We start from the raw sequence: 18499 nt of genomic DNA on the forward strand, positions 1-18499 counted from the left end.
CCCCCGAGCTTCTGTGTAGGCTGTTTCGTAACATTTTTTAAAAAAGAGTTCTATTTTATCATCAAGAGGGAAGAGAGTGATAGAGAGGGAGAGAGACACCTGCTACACTGTTTCACTGGGTCCCTGTGCCTGGTAACCTGTGCACTCAGCCAGGTGTGCCAACACCTGGTCCCTGCGGTTTTACCTTAAGAACCACATAGGCGCCACAGACGCCATACCTGAAAACAGCAACAGTATTACATAGGAGAGAGTTTTGCTTGGCGTGGAGAGAAGGGCAAAGGAGACGGTGGCCTTGGGAGTATTCCAAGCTGGAGGTCGAACCCAGGGCCCAGCAGGAAAGCCTGTACTCTGCCAACTGAGCTGTTTCCGTCCCAAATGGCAAACTTTTTTTTTTTTTTTTGTCTCCAGGGTTATCTCTGGGCCTCAGTGCCAGCACTATGAATCCACTGCTCCTGGTGGCCACTGTCTGCATCTTATTGAACAGGACAGAGAGAAATTGAGAGAGGAGGGGGAGACAGAGAGGGAGAGAGAGTGGTCCCAGAGGCAGCGCAATGAATAAAGCTTTGGACTCCCAAGCATAAGGTCTAGGTTCAGCCCCCGACAGCGCATATACCAGTGTGATGTCTGGTTCTTTCTCTCTCTCCTGTCATTTCTCATGAGTAAATAAATAAATAAAATCTTTAAAAAAAAAAAAAAAAAGGGAGAGAGACACACATGCATTGCAGACCTGCTTCACTTGTGAAACTTCCCTCTGCAGGTGGGGAGCCATGGGCTCGAACCCAGATCTTTGTGCTTCATACTGTGTGCCATAACCCAGTGTGCCACCGCTCGGCCCCCCAAACGACAAAGTTTTTGCAGGAGATAATCATTTCCAAACAACAACACTACGTATGAATGGAGGTGTTCTTTTCGCTGTTGTGAGCCTCCGTCCGGACGGATTCCGTGGGCACATGACGAGGCCAGACGCCCAGACCTTGAGGCCCAGTGGCCTGCTGACTGGGGAGGCCTGGCCTTCCCAAGTACAGTTAGGAAAGAGCTGTGTCCCGTCCTTGCTGGAGACTGGGGCTGGAGGCCACCGCGGGCCGAGCTTGTGGGTCGGCGGGGCCTGGCCGGCCTCTCCGGCACCTCTCTCCCGAGCCTCTTCCTCGGCTTTGGGAAATGACCGTTTACCAAGGCACCAGATCTTTCGGATGCTGCCGTGTTACGATGTGTTCACACGTAAAGCAAGATTGTGGGCCTGGAACATGGCTCAGTGGGAGTGCGTGCTCTGCACATGTGAGGTCCTGGAGGCGTGGGGACCCCCAATAGTGAGTGTGATGGTGTTGCAGCTGGAGGCAGGGCTGCAGTCCTGACTCCAGACGCCCACCAGGACAGCCGTGTTCGGGGGGGGGGGGGGGGAAGCTGGCTTGCTGGAGGACTACCAGGGCCAGCACAGCCGCCCTCCAGGGGGGCGTCCACCTGGTGTTGAGGGAGCAGGCAGTGAGGGGTCCCCTCCCCTGCCATGATGGGGAAGCTCTGTAGTTGGGGGTTGGAGGCACACTGACTCCCCCTCCATAGAGGGCAGGGCAGCCAGACCTGACGGGGATGGAAATTCGGGGCGAACAAACGTGCAGTGACGGACCCCTGCCCTGCCCACTCTGGGGCCGTCGGGACCTGCCGGGCACGTGCCCGCCACGGAGGGGTGTTCAGTTCAGGAGGAGTGGTCCTTGCAGGGGAGCACTGGCTGAGGGGTCTTGGACCCCGTCCCCAGGCTTTGCCTCCCACGGATGGCTCAGAGTAGCCTTCACACAGCGGCCACCCACGGGCCTGTCAGTGACCTCGCCTCCTTGTTGACGAATAGTGCGTCAGTGTGTGGGGGGGCATGTCAGCCTGTCCACTCCACCTCTGAGGGCGTCTGTCTGTCTGTCTGCCTGCCTGCCTGCCTGCCTGTCTCCAGTGTGGCAGGCATGGCTTCAGCCAGGGCTCGTCTGGCACAGTTGCTGCACAGCCCTGCCCTTTCTCTGCGCAGGAACTGGGCGTTTGGCTTCTGGTTGTGCAGCAATTGTGCGTGTGATTGTCTCAGGGAGAGGCCCCCTGGGGGTCCTGTGCACACCTAGCCCCCCCCCCCAGGTGGCCTCACAGAGCACCTGAACCAGCTCACCTCGTGGGCCAGACACCTGGGGCTGTCTGTTCACAAGGTACCTCCACATGCTGCAACACGCCTTCTCTCACGTCCAGGGCACGTCTTTCTGTTTTCCCTGCAAAGAGGCGCCTGGCTCTTCCCCAGCCCAGTCTAGCTGTTCCTTTTCCTTTTAATGTATTTATTTTTACTTATTATTATTTTGCCTCCAGGTTTTTTTCTTTTGGATAGGACAGAGAGAAATGGAGAGAGGAGGGGAAGACGGGGAGAGAAAGACAGACACCTGCAGACCTGCTTCACTGTCTGTGAAGCGACTCCCCTGCAGGTGGGGAGCCGGGGGCTCAAACCAGGATCCTTGCACTGGTCCTTGCGCTTTGTGCCACGTGCACTTAACCCGCTGCGCCACCACCCGGCCCCCTTCTCTTTCTCAGTTTTTTTTTTTTTTTTCTTTTTTTGCTGTTGTTTTTAAACCAGAGCACTGCTCAGCTCTGACTTATGGTGGTGCTGGGGATTGAACCTGGGCCTCTGCTGTCTCAGGCAGGCAAGTCTTTTTTTATTATTATCATCTTGATTTATTGGATAGAGACAGCCCAAAATTGAGAGGGTAGGGGAGAGAAAGAGAGACGCCTGCAGCACTGCTTCACCACTTGCAAAGCTTTTCCCCCTGCAGGTTGGGACTTGGGGGGCTCGAACTCGGGTTCCTTGAGCACTGTAATGTGCGCTCAGCCAGGTGCATCACCACCCGGCCCCACCTCCAGGGTTATTGCTGGGCTCAGTGCTCCCACTATAAATCTACCACTCCTGGAGGCCCTTTTTCCCCATTTTTTGATTGCCCTTGTTGTTATTGTTACTGATGCTATTGTTCAATAGGACAGAGAGAAATGGAGAGAGGAGGGGAGACGGGGAGAGAAAGACAGACACCTGCAGACCTGCTTCACTGCCTGTGAAGTGACTCCCCTGCAGGTTGGGAGCCGGGGGCTCGAACTGGGATCCTTACGCCGGTCCTTGTGTTTTGTGCCACGTGCGCTTAACCCGCTGCGCTCCCGCCTGACCCCCAATTTAATTTTATTTATTTTTACCAGAGCACTGCTCAGCACTGGCTTATGGTGGTGTGAGGGATTGAACCCGGGACTTTGGAGCCTCTTTGCAGAAGCATTATGCTGTCTACCCGCCCTCTCCTTTTGATTTCCCGCCCTCTCCGCACTACTCCCACCCCCCCCCTTCATTTTCCCAACTAGAAGTGAGATGCAGAGGGGGAGACATAGCAGAGCCCTGCAGCCCAGCGAAAGGCCCACTGGCCCCCACAGCCCCCCTCCCAACATATGGTGACCCCTTCTTCCCCCTGCACCCTCCCAGGACCCCCCAGGGTTTGGGGGGTCTTTATTTTTTATAATATATTTTAAAAAATATTTTATTTATTTATGAGAAAGATAGGAGGAGAGAGAAAGAACCAGACGTCACTCTGGCACATGTGCTGCCGGGCATTGAACTCAGGACCTCGTGCTTGAGAGTCCAAAGTTTTATCCCTGCGCCACCTCCCGGACCACTTTTTTTTTTTTTAAAGAATAGGGAAGTTTCTTTTTTTATATATGTATGTATGTATGTATGTATTTATTTATTTATTTTCCTTTTTGTTGCCCTTGTTTCTCAGTGTTGTAGTTATTTTTTGCCCCTCTGCTCCTGTGGACAAGCCTGGCGGTGCAGCCCTGTGACTCTTACTGCGACTCTTACTGCCCATCTCTAGATGTCTCCTGCAGCCTTCCAACAGGCTCGCACCACCCCTCAAAATACATTTGTTCTTTCTGTTCTTGCTCTGTTGCTGTTACCTTTCCAAATGGGTTTAGAAGCCGCCAGTTTGGGACACATGCCGTGTGTGAGGACCCGGCGTGGTGTCTCTGCTATGATCTTGTTGGGTGCGGCCTACCTTCTCCCTGGCCGCCCTCTCGACCTGGGCGTCTGAGAAGCCCGTTCTCTCCTGGGCTCTCCGTTCCTGTTCCTACGCGCTGGCCCCTTCCTGCCACAGCCCCGCCACCGTAACTGGACCTGGAGGGGTGGTGGCAGGGCAGGTGCAGTGCCTTGGACAGAATCGCCAGGTTGAAAACCTCAAACAAATCATTTTATTTAAAGGGTGGGTATTCACAGGCAGTGTGTATGGGGGCTGGCTGCGCTGTCTTCATAGACCTGATTTAAATCAGTGTGAAGATAACTGTCGTCTCAAGCCAGTGGTTCTGTGAGGAAGCTTCAGCATCGACCTGCACAGACTGCTGGGGAGCAGGGGGCACGGGGCTCAGGCTGCTGGGGGGCAGGGGGCAGGGGGCACGAGGCTCACAGGCTGCTGGGGGCACGGGGCTCAGGCTGCTGGGGGCACGGGATGGGGCTCACGGGCAGGGGGCACGGGGCTCACAGGCTGCTAGGGGGGACAAGGGATGGGGCTCACAGGCTGATGGGGGGCACAGGATGGGGCTCAGGCTGCTGGGGGACAAGGGATGGGGCTCAGGCTGCTGGGGGCAGGGGGCTCAGGCTGCCTGGGAGGCAGGGGGCACGGAGTTCACAGGCTGGCAGGGGGACAGAGGGCACGAGGGGCTCACAGGCTGCCTGGGGAGTGGGGGTATGGGGGCTCATAGGCTGCCAGGGGCAGGGGGCACGGGGGCTCATAGGCTGCTGGCGTGGGGGGCGGCAGGCAGTAGCAGTGCCCACACACAGATCAAGGACTCCCTCTGGGGGGAGAGGAGGGAACATATGAAGGACACACCGGAGAGCCAGGGCATTACTGCCACTTGTGATGCTGGGGGCTGAAGTTGAGTCGGGGGTGGTCTGGGTGGCAGACACAGTCCAAGCTTGGGGTCAGCTGAGATCTGAGTGAGCAGGAGGTGATTATAGCCAGGGCTTCTGGGACAGACCCCCCCCCCCCCAGTGGTGGGGGCGTCCCATGTGGGGTCACAGACCACGTGCCCCTGGGAGCGGGGCCGGGCTGCTGGTCTCTGGATCGAGACCCTCTGCTAGGCAAGGAGCCAAGGCCGGAAAGGGGCTTTGCAAAGCGCCCACGGCATGCCACGCCACGTCCCCACGCTCAGGACTTCCTCCCTGTGTGTGTCTGGGGCTTCGGGACGGTCCGGTGTCCGTCTGGCTCCTCTCTGAGGGCGGGGCCTGGGGCAGACCGCCTCATGCCTCTGCTGGACACGCCCCCCCAGCACTCGGTCTGGGGCACCCTCCCAGGGAGTGACGCTCGGCCCAGCAGGTGGGGGTGTGGGGTTCTGCCTGCCCCAGCCCCTGCCCACCTGCCGCAGCTAGGATTGGCACGAGCCCACCTCGGGCATCTTACACGGAGGTGCAGGGGTGAGGACGGACCCCACTGCCTCCCCACCCGCCTCGCTCTGGCCTCACTGCCGCGCTTTTGCCCCTGAGAATGTTCGAGGGAGCTTCAAAAAAGAGAATGCTGGGATAGAGCTCCTGGGGGTTCCATGCAGAGAACCTCGCCTCCCAGACTCTGCCGCCGGGCCATGCAGACATGGCGGGGATCCACAGGCTGGGCCAAGAAGGTGACTTGCATCAGGGTGGGGGCTCTGGCCACTGGGGACCTCCAGTCAGTCCCAGGCTGGCCTTCCTGGTGTTTGGGGTTGCCAGCTAGGAGCAGGAGTTGGGGAGATCCCCGCCTTCTGATGTTGCCTTGATGACCTGGATTTTGTGCCAGTCTTCTAGTGGGCCCAGTGCAGGAGGAGGGGAGCAGAGCAGGGGGCTGAGGGGAATGAGGGTGGGCTGGTGGACTGCGGTGAGGACTGTCCTGGCTTGTGGAGCTGCTGTCACTGGGCGGGACCCCACTCTGGGAGGCTTGGCAGGAGCTGACGGACCCGGCGCCAGCCTGCCCCCCCTGGTCCAGGGCGTTTGCTCACAGCGCCTGCTCTGGAGTCTGGTTGTAGCATGGTCCCCCACCCTGCCCTGGGCACTGAGGGGCATCTTTGTGGGGTGACGGTGCAGGTCAGGACCATCTTAGAATTCCACCCCTCGCTCAGGCAGGACTGGGCAGGGGCTGCAGCATCTCCGTAGCGACCGGGAAGTGTTCTGGGGGCCTTCTGCTATGACATCACAAAGACCCCTTGGTGGGCTGGGGGAACTAGGCCTCTACCGGCCAGGTAGCACTTACGTTTCCAAAGTCATTTTGTTAATGAGAGATACAGAAAGATACATAGATCAGAGGCCTGATGGTGGTGTTGGGGATTGAACCTGGGGCCTTGGAGGCTCACGCAGGAGAGTGATTTGTACAGTCACATGCTGTCGCCCTGCCCTGTAAAGCCCCTGTGTGCTGTAGTGTCTCAGGGCATCATGTGTGTTTGGAGATGATCGTCTCGCCCTTCCCTAGGCCATTCGCCCCGTCAGAGGTGTCTGAGAGGTTTCGGAGGCGCTAAGAGTTTTTTTTTTTTTTTTTTTTTTTTTATTGAGGGGGAGAGGACTAGAACACCCCTCTGGCACATAGGGTGTCGGGGATTGAACTCAGGACCGGCCTCATGTACTGAGCTGCCCGGCCCAGGGTGTCTGCCCCTCTCTGTGAGGGAGTTCCTGTTGCTGTTCCTGCTGCCTGTCTGAGAATTCCCAAAAGGTGGGATGTGGACTACCAGGCGAGACAGCTGTGCCTGCCAGTCTGGGCGTCCCTCTTGACAGTGAGGAAGGCGGTCATCTTAGGGACAGTTCTAGAAGACTAGCGCAGACCTTTTCCTGATAGTCTGGGGATTCACTGAATCTTACTCTACGTTCAACTTACCAGCATTTTTTAAAGTGGGTCTCCAGACCCTTGGAGTGGGACCCGAGCTGCCCGCTTCTGCTGCAGAGGTGCTGCTGGGTTGGCAAGGGCCTTTGTGGGCTCGGCGGCCAGTGCCCTCTGGACATGATGGACCCCTGCGCTGTGTCAGAGCCATGGCCTGGGCCACTGTCTCCTGGAGGGACAGAACAGAAAAGTCCTTCCTGCTGCTGCTGCAGGGCTGAGGCAGAGCAGAGCTCCACTGGGAAGCAGGGAGGGGCTCAAACCTGGTTCCTTGCATGAGTCTTTGCGCTCAGTACTGTGTGTGTGCTTAGCCAGGTGTTGCTTGGTCGCTAGCTCCTCGGCCCCAGAGACGGCTCACCTGCTGCCTCTTCCCTGCCAGACGCAGCACCCTGCCTCACGCCCGGCCTCCACAGTGCTGGGGGAGCTCTGGTGCGGAGGTGTGTTTCCTCTCCCTCTCCCTGAAAACGTTGGTCTGGAGCAGCAGAGCCCCAGCAGTGAGAGAACTGCACATATTAGTGAGAGACAAGAGTCAGCAGCCCAGTGCCACATGTGATGCCGCGTGTGATGCCGCGTGGAGTGCCGGCACCCGCCACGCCACCTCCCTGTCACAGCTTGTCACGCAGTGGTAGCTGTTCTTGGCCACCCTGCTCAGCTCTCGCTTCAGGTGGTGTGGGGGAACCTTGGCCTTGGAGCCCTGGGCGTGGGAGTGTCTTCACAGCCATGGTGCCGTCCCCCGCCCATATTGTGATATTTAATAAAATAGTTTTGTGTGTCAAAATTGAAGAAATGAGGTGGGCAAATGAGTGGATAAATCTAAACACAGAAAGAAAGAGAAAAAAATATCTCCTGACTTGTTCCAAGAATGCCCCAGTGTGTCTGGAGAGGTTGAGGTGGGAGTAAGTGTGCCAAGGAGGCTGCCGGCGACACCCGTCCTGGAGTGATGTCCTGACCTGTCAGTCTCTCTAAAGGAAAAGTCTAGCTTGAGAAGGAGGTTGTGAGAGCTGGGGCCTACCAGTTTGCGTTTGCACAGAGCCCAGGGAGGGAGGGACGCTCTCCGTGGTGCTGAACCGGACCGAGGTGTCCAGGGTCAGGAAGGCCCTGAGCGAGGAGAGGAGAGGAGAGGAGAGGAGAGGAGAGGAGAGGAGAGGAGAGGAGAGGCGGGCACACCTTTGCCACTTCTTTAGAAAACCGCGTTTCCGTGGCTGAGACCCTGGCTACCACGGGAGAGCCTGCCAGGAAGGTGGAAGGAGCCGTCAGGCTCGGGGCAGATGTCAATGGCCAGTGGGGGAGCCAAGGGGAACCAAGGCGGCCACAGCCTCCCCGCCGAGACCATGTCCTGCCCCCTTGGAGGTTCCACCGGAAAATCTGCTTGAAATCTGCACCTTGCTTTGAGTCTTGACTATTTGTTGTTGGTTTTCAAGCCCAATTCTTGCAGGCAGTTATAGTAAACAAGTCAAAAACAATGTTAGTCCTCAGTCCTCTCCAGACTACACAGCCCACCTCTCCACAGGGACCCTCACTGTCCCGTCCCCCAAAATAGGATTGACCCCCCACTTCAACGGCAGTTGTTGAATGAAACTGTTCTGAGACCCGGCATGCTCCATGGCAGAAGACCCGGCATGCTCCATGGCAGAAGATATCCGCGTGATTGTGTTTTTTTTTTTAATATTTATTTATTCCCTTTTGTTGCCCTTGTTTTATTGTTGTAGTTATTATTGTTGTTATTGATGTCGTCGTTGTTGGATAGGACAGAGAGAAATGGAGAGAGATGGGGAGAGAAAGACACCTGCAGTCCTGCTTCACTGCTTGTGAAGCGATTCCCCTGCAGGTGGAGAGCCGGGGGCTCGAACTGGGATCCTTATGCTGGTGCCTGCGCTGGTCCTTGTGCTTTGCGCCACCTGACTCCCATGATTGTGTGTTTATAAAGACTCGCTCAGCCTTTAGTCCATTTCGATTTTTAACATCTTTTCATTATTTATTATTGGATAGAGAAGGAGAAATTGAGAAGGCATGGAGAGAGAGAGGGAGGCAGACACCTTTATCTCTACGTCACCACTCGTGAAGCTTTCCCCCTACAGGTGGGGACCAGGGGCTTGAGCCTGGGTCCTCACACACTGTAGGGTGTGTGTTTAACTAGGCGCACCCGCCAAGCCTGGCCCTCTCAGCCCTTTACTTTTTAATTTATTTATTCATTGGATAGAGACAAATCAAGAGGGCAGGGAGGAATAGAGAGACAGACACCTGCAGCCCTGCTTCACTGCTCATGAAGCTTCCCCCTGCAGGTGGGGAGGGGGCTCGAGCCCGGGTCCTTGCTCATGGTGACTCGTGTGCTCAACCAGGTGCACCCCGCCCGGCCCTCGACCTTTCAGGCCTGGGCGGGACTCTGATTGTGGCTGGGGCAGATGGCTTTGCCCAAGGCCCACCTAGCGTCCCAGAAGTGAAAGGTACTGGGGTCGCGTGGTAGTGCAAAGTGCAAGGACCGGCATAAGGATCCCAGTTCAAGCCCACCTGCAAGGGAGTCACTTCACAGGCGGTGAAGCAGGTCTGCAGGTGTCTGTCTTTCTCTCCCCCTCTCTGTCTTGCCCTCCTCTCTCCATTTCTCTGTCTTATCCAACAACAACGTCAATAACAACAATAATAAAACAACACGGGCAACAAAAGGGAATAAATAATATATTTTTTAAAAGGTGAAAGGTACTAAGTGTGTATGTGACGGACCTTCTGCCATAGAACCACCTCATGGCATTGTCGGAACGTGCCAGAAGAGCAGGTCCCATATCAGAGCACTTTTCAGCCCCACCGAACTTTGGTGGCATTTCTTTGCTCCTGTACAAACTAACCTGAAGTTAGGCCTAGAGAGAAGTCGCCCACAGTGACTTATCATGCGGGCCGGCAGTCACAGTATGAGCAGAAAGACGCTGTGCTCTTGCCATCGATGGTCTCAGGCCAGGTGACCCTGCGGGGGTGAGGGTGTGGGTGGGAGGTGAGGGGTGTCTGCAGAGATTAACCCAACCAGGAAGGTAAACACCGGGCAACTTCTCTTTTCTCTCTAAAGCTGGAGACACAGACGACCCGCCCAGAATCGCACAAAACCCTGTTATCAACGGGAACGTGGCCATGAGCGATGGTCACACCAACGCAGAGGAGGACATGGAGGACGGTGAGTTAGCGAGCGGGGAGCAGGCCTCCTGAGCCCTCCCGGGTGAGTCCCGGGTGAGTCCCGGGTGAGTCCCAGGTGAGTCCCGGGAGGCCGTGACCCAGGAGCAGCCAGGAGCCTAGCTCAGGCCTAGCGCGCCGCCCGTGCCCGCACACCCAGGTGAGTGAGGCGGGCGCCTGCTCGGCCTGCCCGCCTGTGCCGGTGTCGCCACCTGTTTCTCCTCCTTCCTTTCTGTCGGCGGCGGGAGGGGAGCGGCGTGGAGGCCGGGCCACCCCACTGAGGTCCGTGTGCACGGCGTGCACGCAGGAGCTCCCTCTGGAGGCCTTCGCCGTGACTGCCTGCCTGCTGTGTGCAGCCCTGGATGCTCACCTGTAGTCCAGGCCTGGGGCGTCCCGTTGGCCGAGGGCTCGGCAGGAAGGAGAGTGAGAGCGCCCTCCCCTCCGGGTGATGGCCGCAGGGCCCCTGGCTCCTGGAGCAGAGCGGGTGTGCAGCTGGGTGGCCACGAGCTTTGGTGCCTGCCCTGCAGGAACGGGGTGCCACCCGGGAAAAGTGTTGAGGGATGTGGGCAGCTTGAGGGGCGAGTTCTTCTCAGTAACCTCATATGTTTCTCCAGAAAGACTTGTTAATGACTTCTCAGGACTGCGGACTTTAGAGTCCGTCTGCTGAGCCTCCTGTGAACATCGTAAAGGAGGGAGAGCAGGGCGGGAGACACAGGGTGACAGACGGCGGGCAGCGTCCTAGCCGTGCAGGGCCCCCAGGAGCGAGGCCGCTTCATTCTGTCTGTCGGGATGGGCAAGGACACGGGCTGCGGCAGAGTGCCTCCTGCAGGCTGCAGAGCTCCGAGACCTAGCTCCTGCTGATGGAGAGTGAGGGCAAGGCTCAAGGGGCCCCGGCTGGGACCAGGTCTCCCCACTGACGGCAGGCCTCACCCTAGACCCGCACGAGCAGATGCTCTTGGTCACGTGTCTCCTGTCAAAATGTAGCTCAGCTCTGGCTTCAGAGGTGCAGGGATGGAACCCCGGACCTCAGAGCCTCGGGCAGAAGAGTCTTTGACCTCAATTAAATGCAGACCCACAAACCTGGGCGGCATGTCTAAAATATTTTATTTATGGGAGTCCGGCTGTAGAGCAGTGGGTTAAGCACACATGGCGCAAAGTGCAAGGACCAGCTTAAGGATCCCGGCTTCCCAGCTGCAGGGGAGTCGCTTCACAGGTGGTGAAGCAGGTCTGCAGGTGTCTTTCTTTCTCTCCCCCCTCTGTCTTCCCCTCCTCTCTATTTCTCTCTGTCCTATCCAACAACAAGGGCAACAAAAGGGAATAAATAAATATTTATAAAAAAGATTTTATTTATTAACAAGAAAGATAAGAGAGAGAAAGAACCAGACATCACTCTGGTACATGTGCTGCTGGGGATTGAACTCAGGACCTCATGCTTGAGACTCCAATGCTTTATCCACTGCGCCACCTCCCAGACCACTGGAAGGCTTGTCTGTAACACTCATTCTCACCAGTTGTCTTGGCTTGTCTACAAGCCTGAAAAGAGAAGACTGCTGGGACCTTGTGACGTGGAACCCAGTGCCCAGGGGCTTCTGCACAGCTGTTAGGAAAAGAGCTGCGGAGGGGCCTAAAGTCGGCTGGTGTTTTCACAGAGCAGAGCAGTGGCCCTGTGTTCCCCGCCCACTAGTGCAGGGGGCGAGACCTCACAGCCCACCCTGCTGTGAAAGGCTTTGGTCAAGAGCCTCTGCCAGCCTGTCTCCCTGCCTGCCTGCCTGTCGTGTGGGAATACTGGCCCTCACCCTGTGTGTGTGGGACTGTGGCCCACTGTCCCGGGCTGTTCTGGACAGTACCGCCCCGATCAACTGTCTTGCCTCTGGATACTTACCCCCTGGAGGGACTGGGGTGGCAATCCTACCGTGAGGCCAGGTGACACCTTTCTTGCTGCTCTCCTGCCCCTCTGACCCTCCCAGGAGAGCAGGACTGTCACACACATTTTGGTGGTTTCTTTTTTTTTTTCCCCACTCTCCTGTGAGGACCGAGGGCATGTTTACTCAGACAAACTCAGCCACATCTGCCCGAGAGTTTCCTGGGTGCTGGACTGGCTCTGCCCAGGAAAAGCTATTCCCGGGCAGTGACCCCGGCCCCGGCCCCTCCTTTCTGCAGCGGGTGGTGGGGCGCATTGGCACAGGTGGCTGCCGCCCGCCACGGCCAGTGCAGCTGCTGCAGCAGGGCTCACTCCTGGCCACGTTGTGCCGCCAGCTGAACTCTCCTGTGCACTGGAGACAGGCGCAGGCCGAGTCCCTGTGAGGAGCAGCAGGCTGGTGGACCTGGCCGCGAGGTGACCGGCCTCCAGGCGGCTCTGTGGGCCCATTCGTCTGTGTGTGTGCCCTCTGGCTGCCCTGGTCGCCGGCAGAGACCACCATTGAGGCTGACGGCGACTGGAAACGCACCACAGTCTGCGTCCCTCTGTCCGTGTCCGTCCCGCCCCGTGCAGGTGGGGGAGTCTGTGCCAGGCGTGCTGGCTCTGTTGGGCCGCCACTGGCTCCCACTGACAGGACCTTCTCTTGCAGACACGAGTTGGCGCTCCGAGGCAACCTTCCAGTTCACTGTCGAGCGCTTCAGCAGACTGAGTGAGTCGGTCCTTAGCCCTCCGTGTTTTGTGCGAAATCTGCCGTGGAAGATTATGGTGATGCCACGCTTTTATCCAGACAGACCACACCAAAAAAGCGTAGGATTCTTTCTCCAGTGCAATGCTGAATCTGACTCCACGTAAGGCGGTTTAAATGATGCCATTACAACCCACAAATAGCTGTGATACCTTATCGGAAGCCAAATCTGACCAGCCTCTTTTTTTTGAATTTCTTCTTGAATTTTCCTTGCTGCCTCCACGTAGTCCTTTGGGCTTAAATTAGGTTAAAGTGTTTCCTGCTTTAAACTCTGGTAGGTACTTACAGCCCAGCTAGAGAAGGGAGAGACAGACAGATAAGCACACAGCTCACGTGCGGGAGACTCCCAGCCCGTGGAGCGTGGACTCGGGGCTCATCGGGACTTTCCAGGTTGCTTGTTCTCTGGGAGCTATTTCCGTGGCCCAGCGTCCTGTCTTCCTCGTGTGTGAACCTGTGGGATTAATTAGAGACCTTTCACTGTATGAGGAAGAGTCCTGGTGGTCAGGGATGAAATCACAGATTGGAGGCTTCACAGTCTCTCCTTACTGATCTGGTCACAAAAGTTTGACTTTTCGCCCCTAACCGTTAACTGTTGAACATATGTCAGAAGCCCAGTTGACACATTGTGGAGGGACCCAGAGAGCGTTGTCACCTGTCTGGTTTTGACACTGGGGAAAGGTGCTTCCTGGGAGCAGCCCGCCGGCCCTTCAGGGTGTGGCCAAGAGGCCTCTGGCTCTGGCCCAGCCCAGGAAGCACCACTCACTTTCTCTGTACTGGACAATTACTAGCATGCCAAGCTGACTCTGACGCTAAACTTTCCTGTATTTGCATTGGGATCTGGTTTGGTGAGCATGGCGGGGGGGCGGCGGGGGGGTTTGGACTTGGTTAAGGGAGCAGCAGTACACCCCCCCACCCCCGGGTGTCTGCATAGGCCGGATGTGCAGTGCCAGCTCTGGGAAGCCTCCAGCCGTGGGGGAGGCCATTGATGAAGCTCTGTGCTCCCTCTGAGCCTCTGGGTTCTGGAATGTGTCACAGCATCCATCCCGTCTCCAGAGGCTTGTGTGGCACACACACACACACACACACACACACACACACACACACACACACACACACGCCCACGCTGTCAGAGCACCCCTGCAGGCCTCTACCCAGTCTGCATGAGGCAGCAGAGGGACACGGAGCCCTCCCTGTCCTTCTGTCTGCCGCCTGGAGGCTACGGGCTGACAGCTTCCGCTTTGTTCATGATGTTAATAGTGACCCAAGGTTGTTCTACCAGATTCCGGGGTTTTCCTACTCGCAGCCACCCCACCGGGGCTCTTACAGCTCATTGTAGTGTCTGTATTTATCGGGCCCCAGGGCCAGAGCTTATGTATTTTATAGGCCCCAATAAGAAAGCCGGAGTAGAGTAGACCTCCACGTTGAGTCTCCGCACTCATGGGATGCAGAGACGCCCCCACCTGGCGGGACGCGGGACCATCCCCAGCCGGGTCAGCGTCTGGCGGAGCAGAGCTAGGCCGCCGCCCAGGCTCAGAGCCCGCCCTTGCCCGCAGGTCGTGGTCCTGTCACGCGCAGGCTGTGCTCAAGATAATCAATTACCGGGACGACGAGAAGTCGTTCAGCCGGCGCATCAGCCACCTGTTCTTCCACAAGGAGAACGACTGGGGCTTCTCCAACTTCATGGCCTGGAGTGTGAGTGCGAGCCCCGGCCGCCCCGCCTGCCCAACCGGCCCTGTGCCCGTCGCCCACCCACCGCCGCCCTCACCCGTCCCGTCCCCGCCCCCTCCTCGTCCTTGCAGGAGGTGACGGATCCCGAGAAAGGGTTTATCGACGAGGACAAAGTCACCTTTGAAGTCTTTGTGCAGGCGGACGCGCCCCACGGAGTCGCGTGAGTCCTCTTATCTCTTGGGAGGGTCTCCTCGGGCAGCGGGCGCTGCCCTCACTCTGGGCCACTGCTGGGCCCCCGGCCACTCCACCGACGCGTCCCTGTGTCGTGGGGTGGCCCGGCCTGGCATACACGCTGCCAGGAATTGAGCCTGGGGGGTTCGCACACGAGTGAGAGCCCGAGCCTTTGCCCTCTGTGCCCACTTGTGCTGTGCTGCAGACGAGGAACCAGAGGGCGAGGGCGCGGAGGCCGGGAGGGCCATCTTCCGACCAGCGGCATTCTCCTTGGCTTCCTGTTAGAAATTCAGGGGTGGAGGCTATTACCTCAAGAGGCCTGGTGGCACGTTGAGCAGTCTCGCCTGACTGAGACTTGCCAGATCCCTGCACACAGCTGCCTTCTGTGTCTGCGACGGGGTGGAGGTGGGCGCGGCTGCACGGGCCCTATTGGGCCAGGAGCCCGGGTTAGGAGCCCGGGGCTGGGCGCCACCACGGTCCACTCCCACGTCAGGACAGCGTTGGACAGGCCGTCCTCGGTCCCCACACTGCAGGGGCAGGGGTGTCCTCTGGGCCCTCACCCTCTGACCGACCTTGCAGGTGGGACTCAAAGAAACACACGGGCTACGTGGGGCTCAAGAACCAGGGAGCCACATGCTACATGAACAGCCTGCTGCAGACACTCTTCTTCACCAACCAGCTGCGAAAGGTGGGGGCGCTGTGCGGGTGGGCAGGCACCTGGGCACGGGGCATGCCATCAGCTCCACTGCACACACGTATGGGCGGCTGGCAGACGTTGCTCTCTGAAGTGAGAATAAGTGGCTCTCACTGGGTGAAGGAAACTCCTCACCCTCATCTCCACGTTGCCCTCCAGACATCGAGCTCAGCGGCTGAATCCCGCGCTCGGGATGTGTGGGCCATCCTGGCTTTGGTGCCCAGCAGTGGGGGGGAAATCCATCTCTCTCTCTCTTTCTCTTTTTAGTTTAATGAGAGAGAGTAGATACAGAAGGAAAGATACTGAAGAGCGAGACACCAGAACACTGCTCACTTCTGCCATATGGGGGCCTGGGGATTGAACCAGGGACCTCAGAGCCTCAGGCTTGAAATGCTTTTGCATGACCAAGATTTTCATTTTTACAGTTTCTTGTTTTATTTTATTTTATTCTATTTATTGTTAGATACAGAGAAATTGAGAGGGGAGGAGGGATAGAGTGAGAAAGAGAGAGACACAGCCCTGTTTTAGAAGCTTTCCTCCTGCAAGTAGGAACCAGGGGCTTGGACCTGGGTCCTTGCGCACTATACTGTGTGTGCTTAACCAAGATCGCCACCGCCTGGCCCCTAAGATTTTATTTACTAATGAGAAAGATGGGAGGAGAAGGAGAAAACTAGACATTACTCTGCTGGTACACGTGTTGTCGGGGATTGAACTCGGGACCTCATGCTTGAGAGTCCAGCACTTCACCCCCGCACCACCTCCTGGACCACGGGGCAAACCTTTCTATTTTTTAATTATTTTTTTAATTTCCTTTTTGTTGTCCTTGTTGTTTTTATTATTGTTGTAGTTATTGTTGATGTCATCATTGTTGGATAGGACAGAGAGAAAATGGAGAAGGGAGGGGGAGAGAAAGACAGACACCCGCAGACCTGCTTCACCGCCTGTGAAGCGACTCCCCTGCAGGTGGGGAGCCGGGGGCTCGAACCGGGATCCTTCCGCCGGTCCTTGAGCTTTGCGCCACTTATGTTTAACCTACTGCGCCACCGCCCGGCTCCCGGGGCAACGCTTTCTAACGCTTCCACCACATGAACTCTTTCAGGCTGTGTACATGATGCCCACAGAGGGCGACGACTCTTCCAAAAGCGTCCCTTTAGCTTTGCAAAGGGTGTTCTACGAGCTGCAGCACAGCGACAAGCCCGTGGGAACCAAGAAGCTCACCAAGTCGTTCGGGTATGTGCTCAGCTCCTTGGCTGTGGGGTCCTGGGGTTTGACAGGCGGGCAAGACAGCCTGGACCCACTGTGCTCATCTCCCTGGCTGTGGGGTCCTGGGGTTTGACAGGCGGGCAAGACAGCCTGGACCCACTGTGCTCATCTCCCTGGCTGTGGGGTCCTGGGGTTTGACAGGCGGGCAAGACAGCCTGGACCCACTGCTCTCCGGCTGCTTCAAAGAGGTTGTGCTCTCGGGGCCGGGCGGTGGCGCACCTGGCTCGGTGCCCACATTACAGTGTGCGAGGATCCGGGCTCAAACCTCCTGTCCCTACTTGTAGAGAGAAAGTTTCACGAGTGCTGAAGCAGGGCTGCAGGGGTCTCTCTGTCTCTTAAGTTCTCCCTCCCCTCTAAGTTTTTCTCTGTCTCTATGCAATAGTAAATAAAGTATTTTTAAAAAAGTCTTGTTCTAGAGTTTTGCTTGAGAAAGTAACCAGTGGGAGTTTTCTCTCTCAGCAAAGGAAAGGGCAATTTTTAAGATACATATTATCGTAAACCCGACACACACGCTCCCATCTTGTTTTATCTTAAAATGCTGTCCACGACGATACACTGTTGCTTTCTAATCTACTTGAATTGAAATTTGACGTTGAAATATAACACACCTCCACCCTCTCTTCCTAAGGTGGGAGACGTTAGATAGCTTCATGCAACATGACGTTCAGGAGCTGTGCCGAGTGGTAAGTCTGACGCTGTGACTGCTCCCGAGCACCGTCAGGAGCTGTTACCATGTAAGGCCTCAGGCCTCCTCACGCCACTGTAACTCAGATACGCCCATCTGTGTGCAGGACCAGAAAGAACCGGGCCAGAAGTGAGTCTAGCATAAAAGCCAAGAAAGAAAGTGCAGTCTGAGGAGTCTGGATTGAGTAGTATTAGATAGTGACTTGTTATGTCTAATAATCTGAATTATTAATTAAGGAGGCAACAAATTGTCTCCGGTAGCTGCGCTGATTCACCGTGGAATAGAGCGCTCATAGCTTCCAGGCCCCTCCCCTGTCCAAAAGCATCTTTTAGTCTCTAGCAAAGCCCCATTCTTGAGTTGTGCTAAGACGCACATGCAGACGCACACACACACACACACACACGAATGGCTGTTCAAGGTGATTGGCTGGGCAAGGTGTGTTTTCTTTTTTGCAGCACTAGCTGGATTGAATCCAGTTCATTAAATATCCATGGACAAACCAGTCAATCCTGTTGACAGGCTCAACCTCATTAATCTCTTGGTGTGGACCAATACGAGTTAAGTTTAGTGATCAATTTACATGCTTTCCACAGAGGTAAAATGACTATGAAAATGCTTCTAAAGGCACTACAGATGACTAATTCATCCCAGAAGGCTGTGTAAGGGTTAATCTCGTCTGTTGCATGTAGATATCTATATCTATCTATATACCTATATACTGTGTATCAGTACTAGTGTTGTTGTTACTTTTGGTAAATACCCAAGCAACAAAGAAGGTTTTGAATGTTTTTGATAGTTGCATGCTAGAGGTCTTGATACGTAGAGTCCAGCATTTCTTTACACACTGAAAGTTGCTAGTCCAGTTTCAGATTGTTGCCTGGGAGTGCAGCGGCGAGTCTGCTCATAAATGCACGTTGTCTTTCAGTTGCTGGACAACGTGGAGAACAAGATGAAAGGCACATGTGTGGAAGGCACCATCCCCAAGTTATTCCGGGGCAAGATGGTGGTAGGTGGCCGGCGGCCCTGTGCAGCCCGCTCCCCGAGGCTCCGGCGTGCCCCCGCCCCTAACACCTCTGTGTTCTCTTCACTTGTAGTCCTACATCCAGTGTAAAGAAGTCGACTACCGGTCTGACAGGAGAGAAGACTATTACGACATCCAGCTAAGTATAAAAGGAAAGAAAAACAGTAAGTCGCGCACGGGACTCTGCACAGCTGCCTGCTGGTTTCTGGCGTGGTTTTCCTTTCTGGGGTGGGGGAGCTGTGT

The 18499-nt window shown here is 56.3% G+C and overlaps 1 protein-coding gene across 3 annotated transcripts in view; it reads left to right on the forward strand.

Annotated features, from left to right (window-relative positions):
- Positions 1 to 18499, forward strand: part of USP7 (ubiquitin specific peptidase 7) — a 39938-nt gene that overhangs the window by 10067 nt on the left and 11372 nt on the right. For 2 of the 3 annotated variants that reach the window (XM_060172389.1, XM_060172391.1), the window contains 9 exons: positions 9931 to 10035; positions 12599 to 12797; positions 14248 to 14386; positions 14494 to 14582; positions 15173 to 15281; positions 16387 to 16517; positions 17179 to 17233; positions 18161 to 18241; positions 18330 to 18420. In XM_060172389.1, coding sequence (XP_060028372.1) covers positions 9931 to 10035; positions 12599 to 12797; positions 14248 to 14386; positions 14494 to 14582; positions 15173 to 15281; positions 16387 to 16517; positions 17179 to 17233; positions 18161 to 18241; positions 18330 to 18420 — 999 coding nt within the window. Of the gene's footprint in view, positions 1 to 5612; positions 5659 to 9930; positions 10036 to 12598; positions 12798 to 14247; positions 14387 to 14493; positions 14583 to 15172; positions 15282 to 16386; positions 16518 to 17178; positions 17234 to 18160; positions 18242 to 18329; positions 18421 to 18499 lie in introns of those variants that run through there. The other variant, XM_060172390.1, reaches the window with a different exon arrangement.

This window comes from Erinaceus europaeus, chromosome 15 (genome assembly GCF_950295315.1).
Source record: "Erinaceus europaeus chromosome 15, mEriEur2.1, whole genome shotgun sequence".
NCBI lineage: Eukaryota > Metazoa > Chordata > Mammalia > Eulipotyphla > Erinaceidae > Erinaceus > Erinaceus europaeus.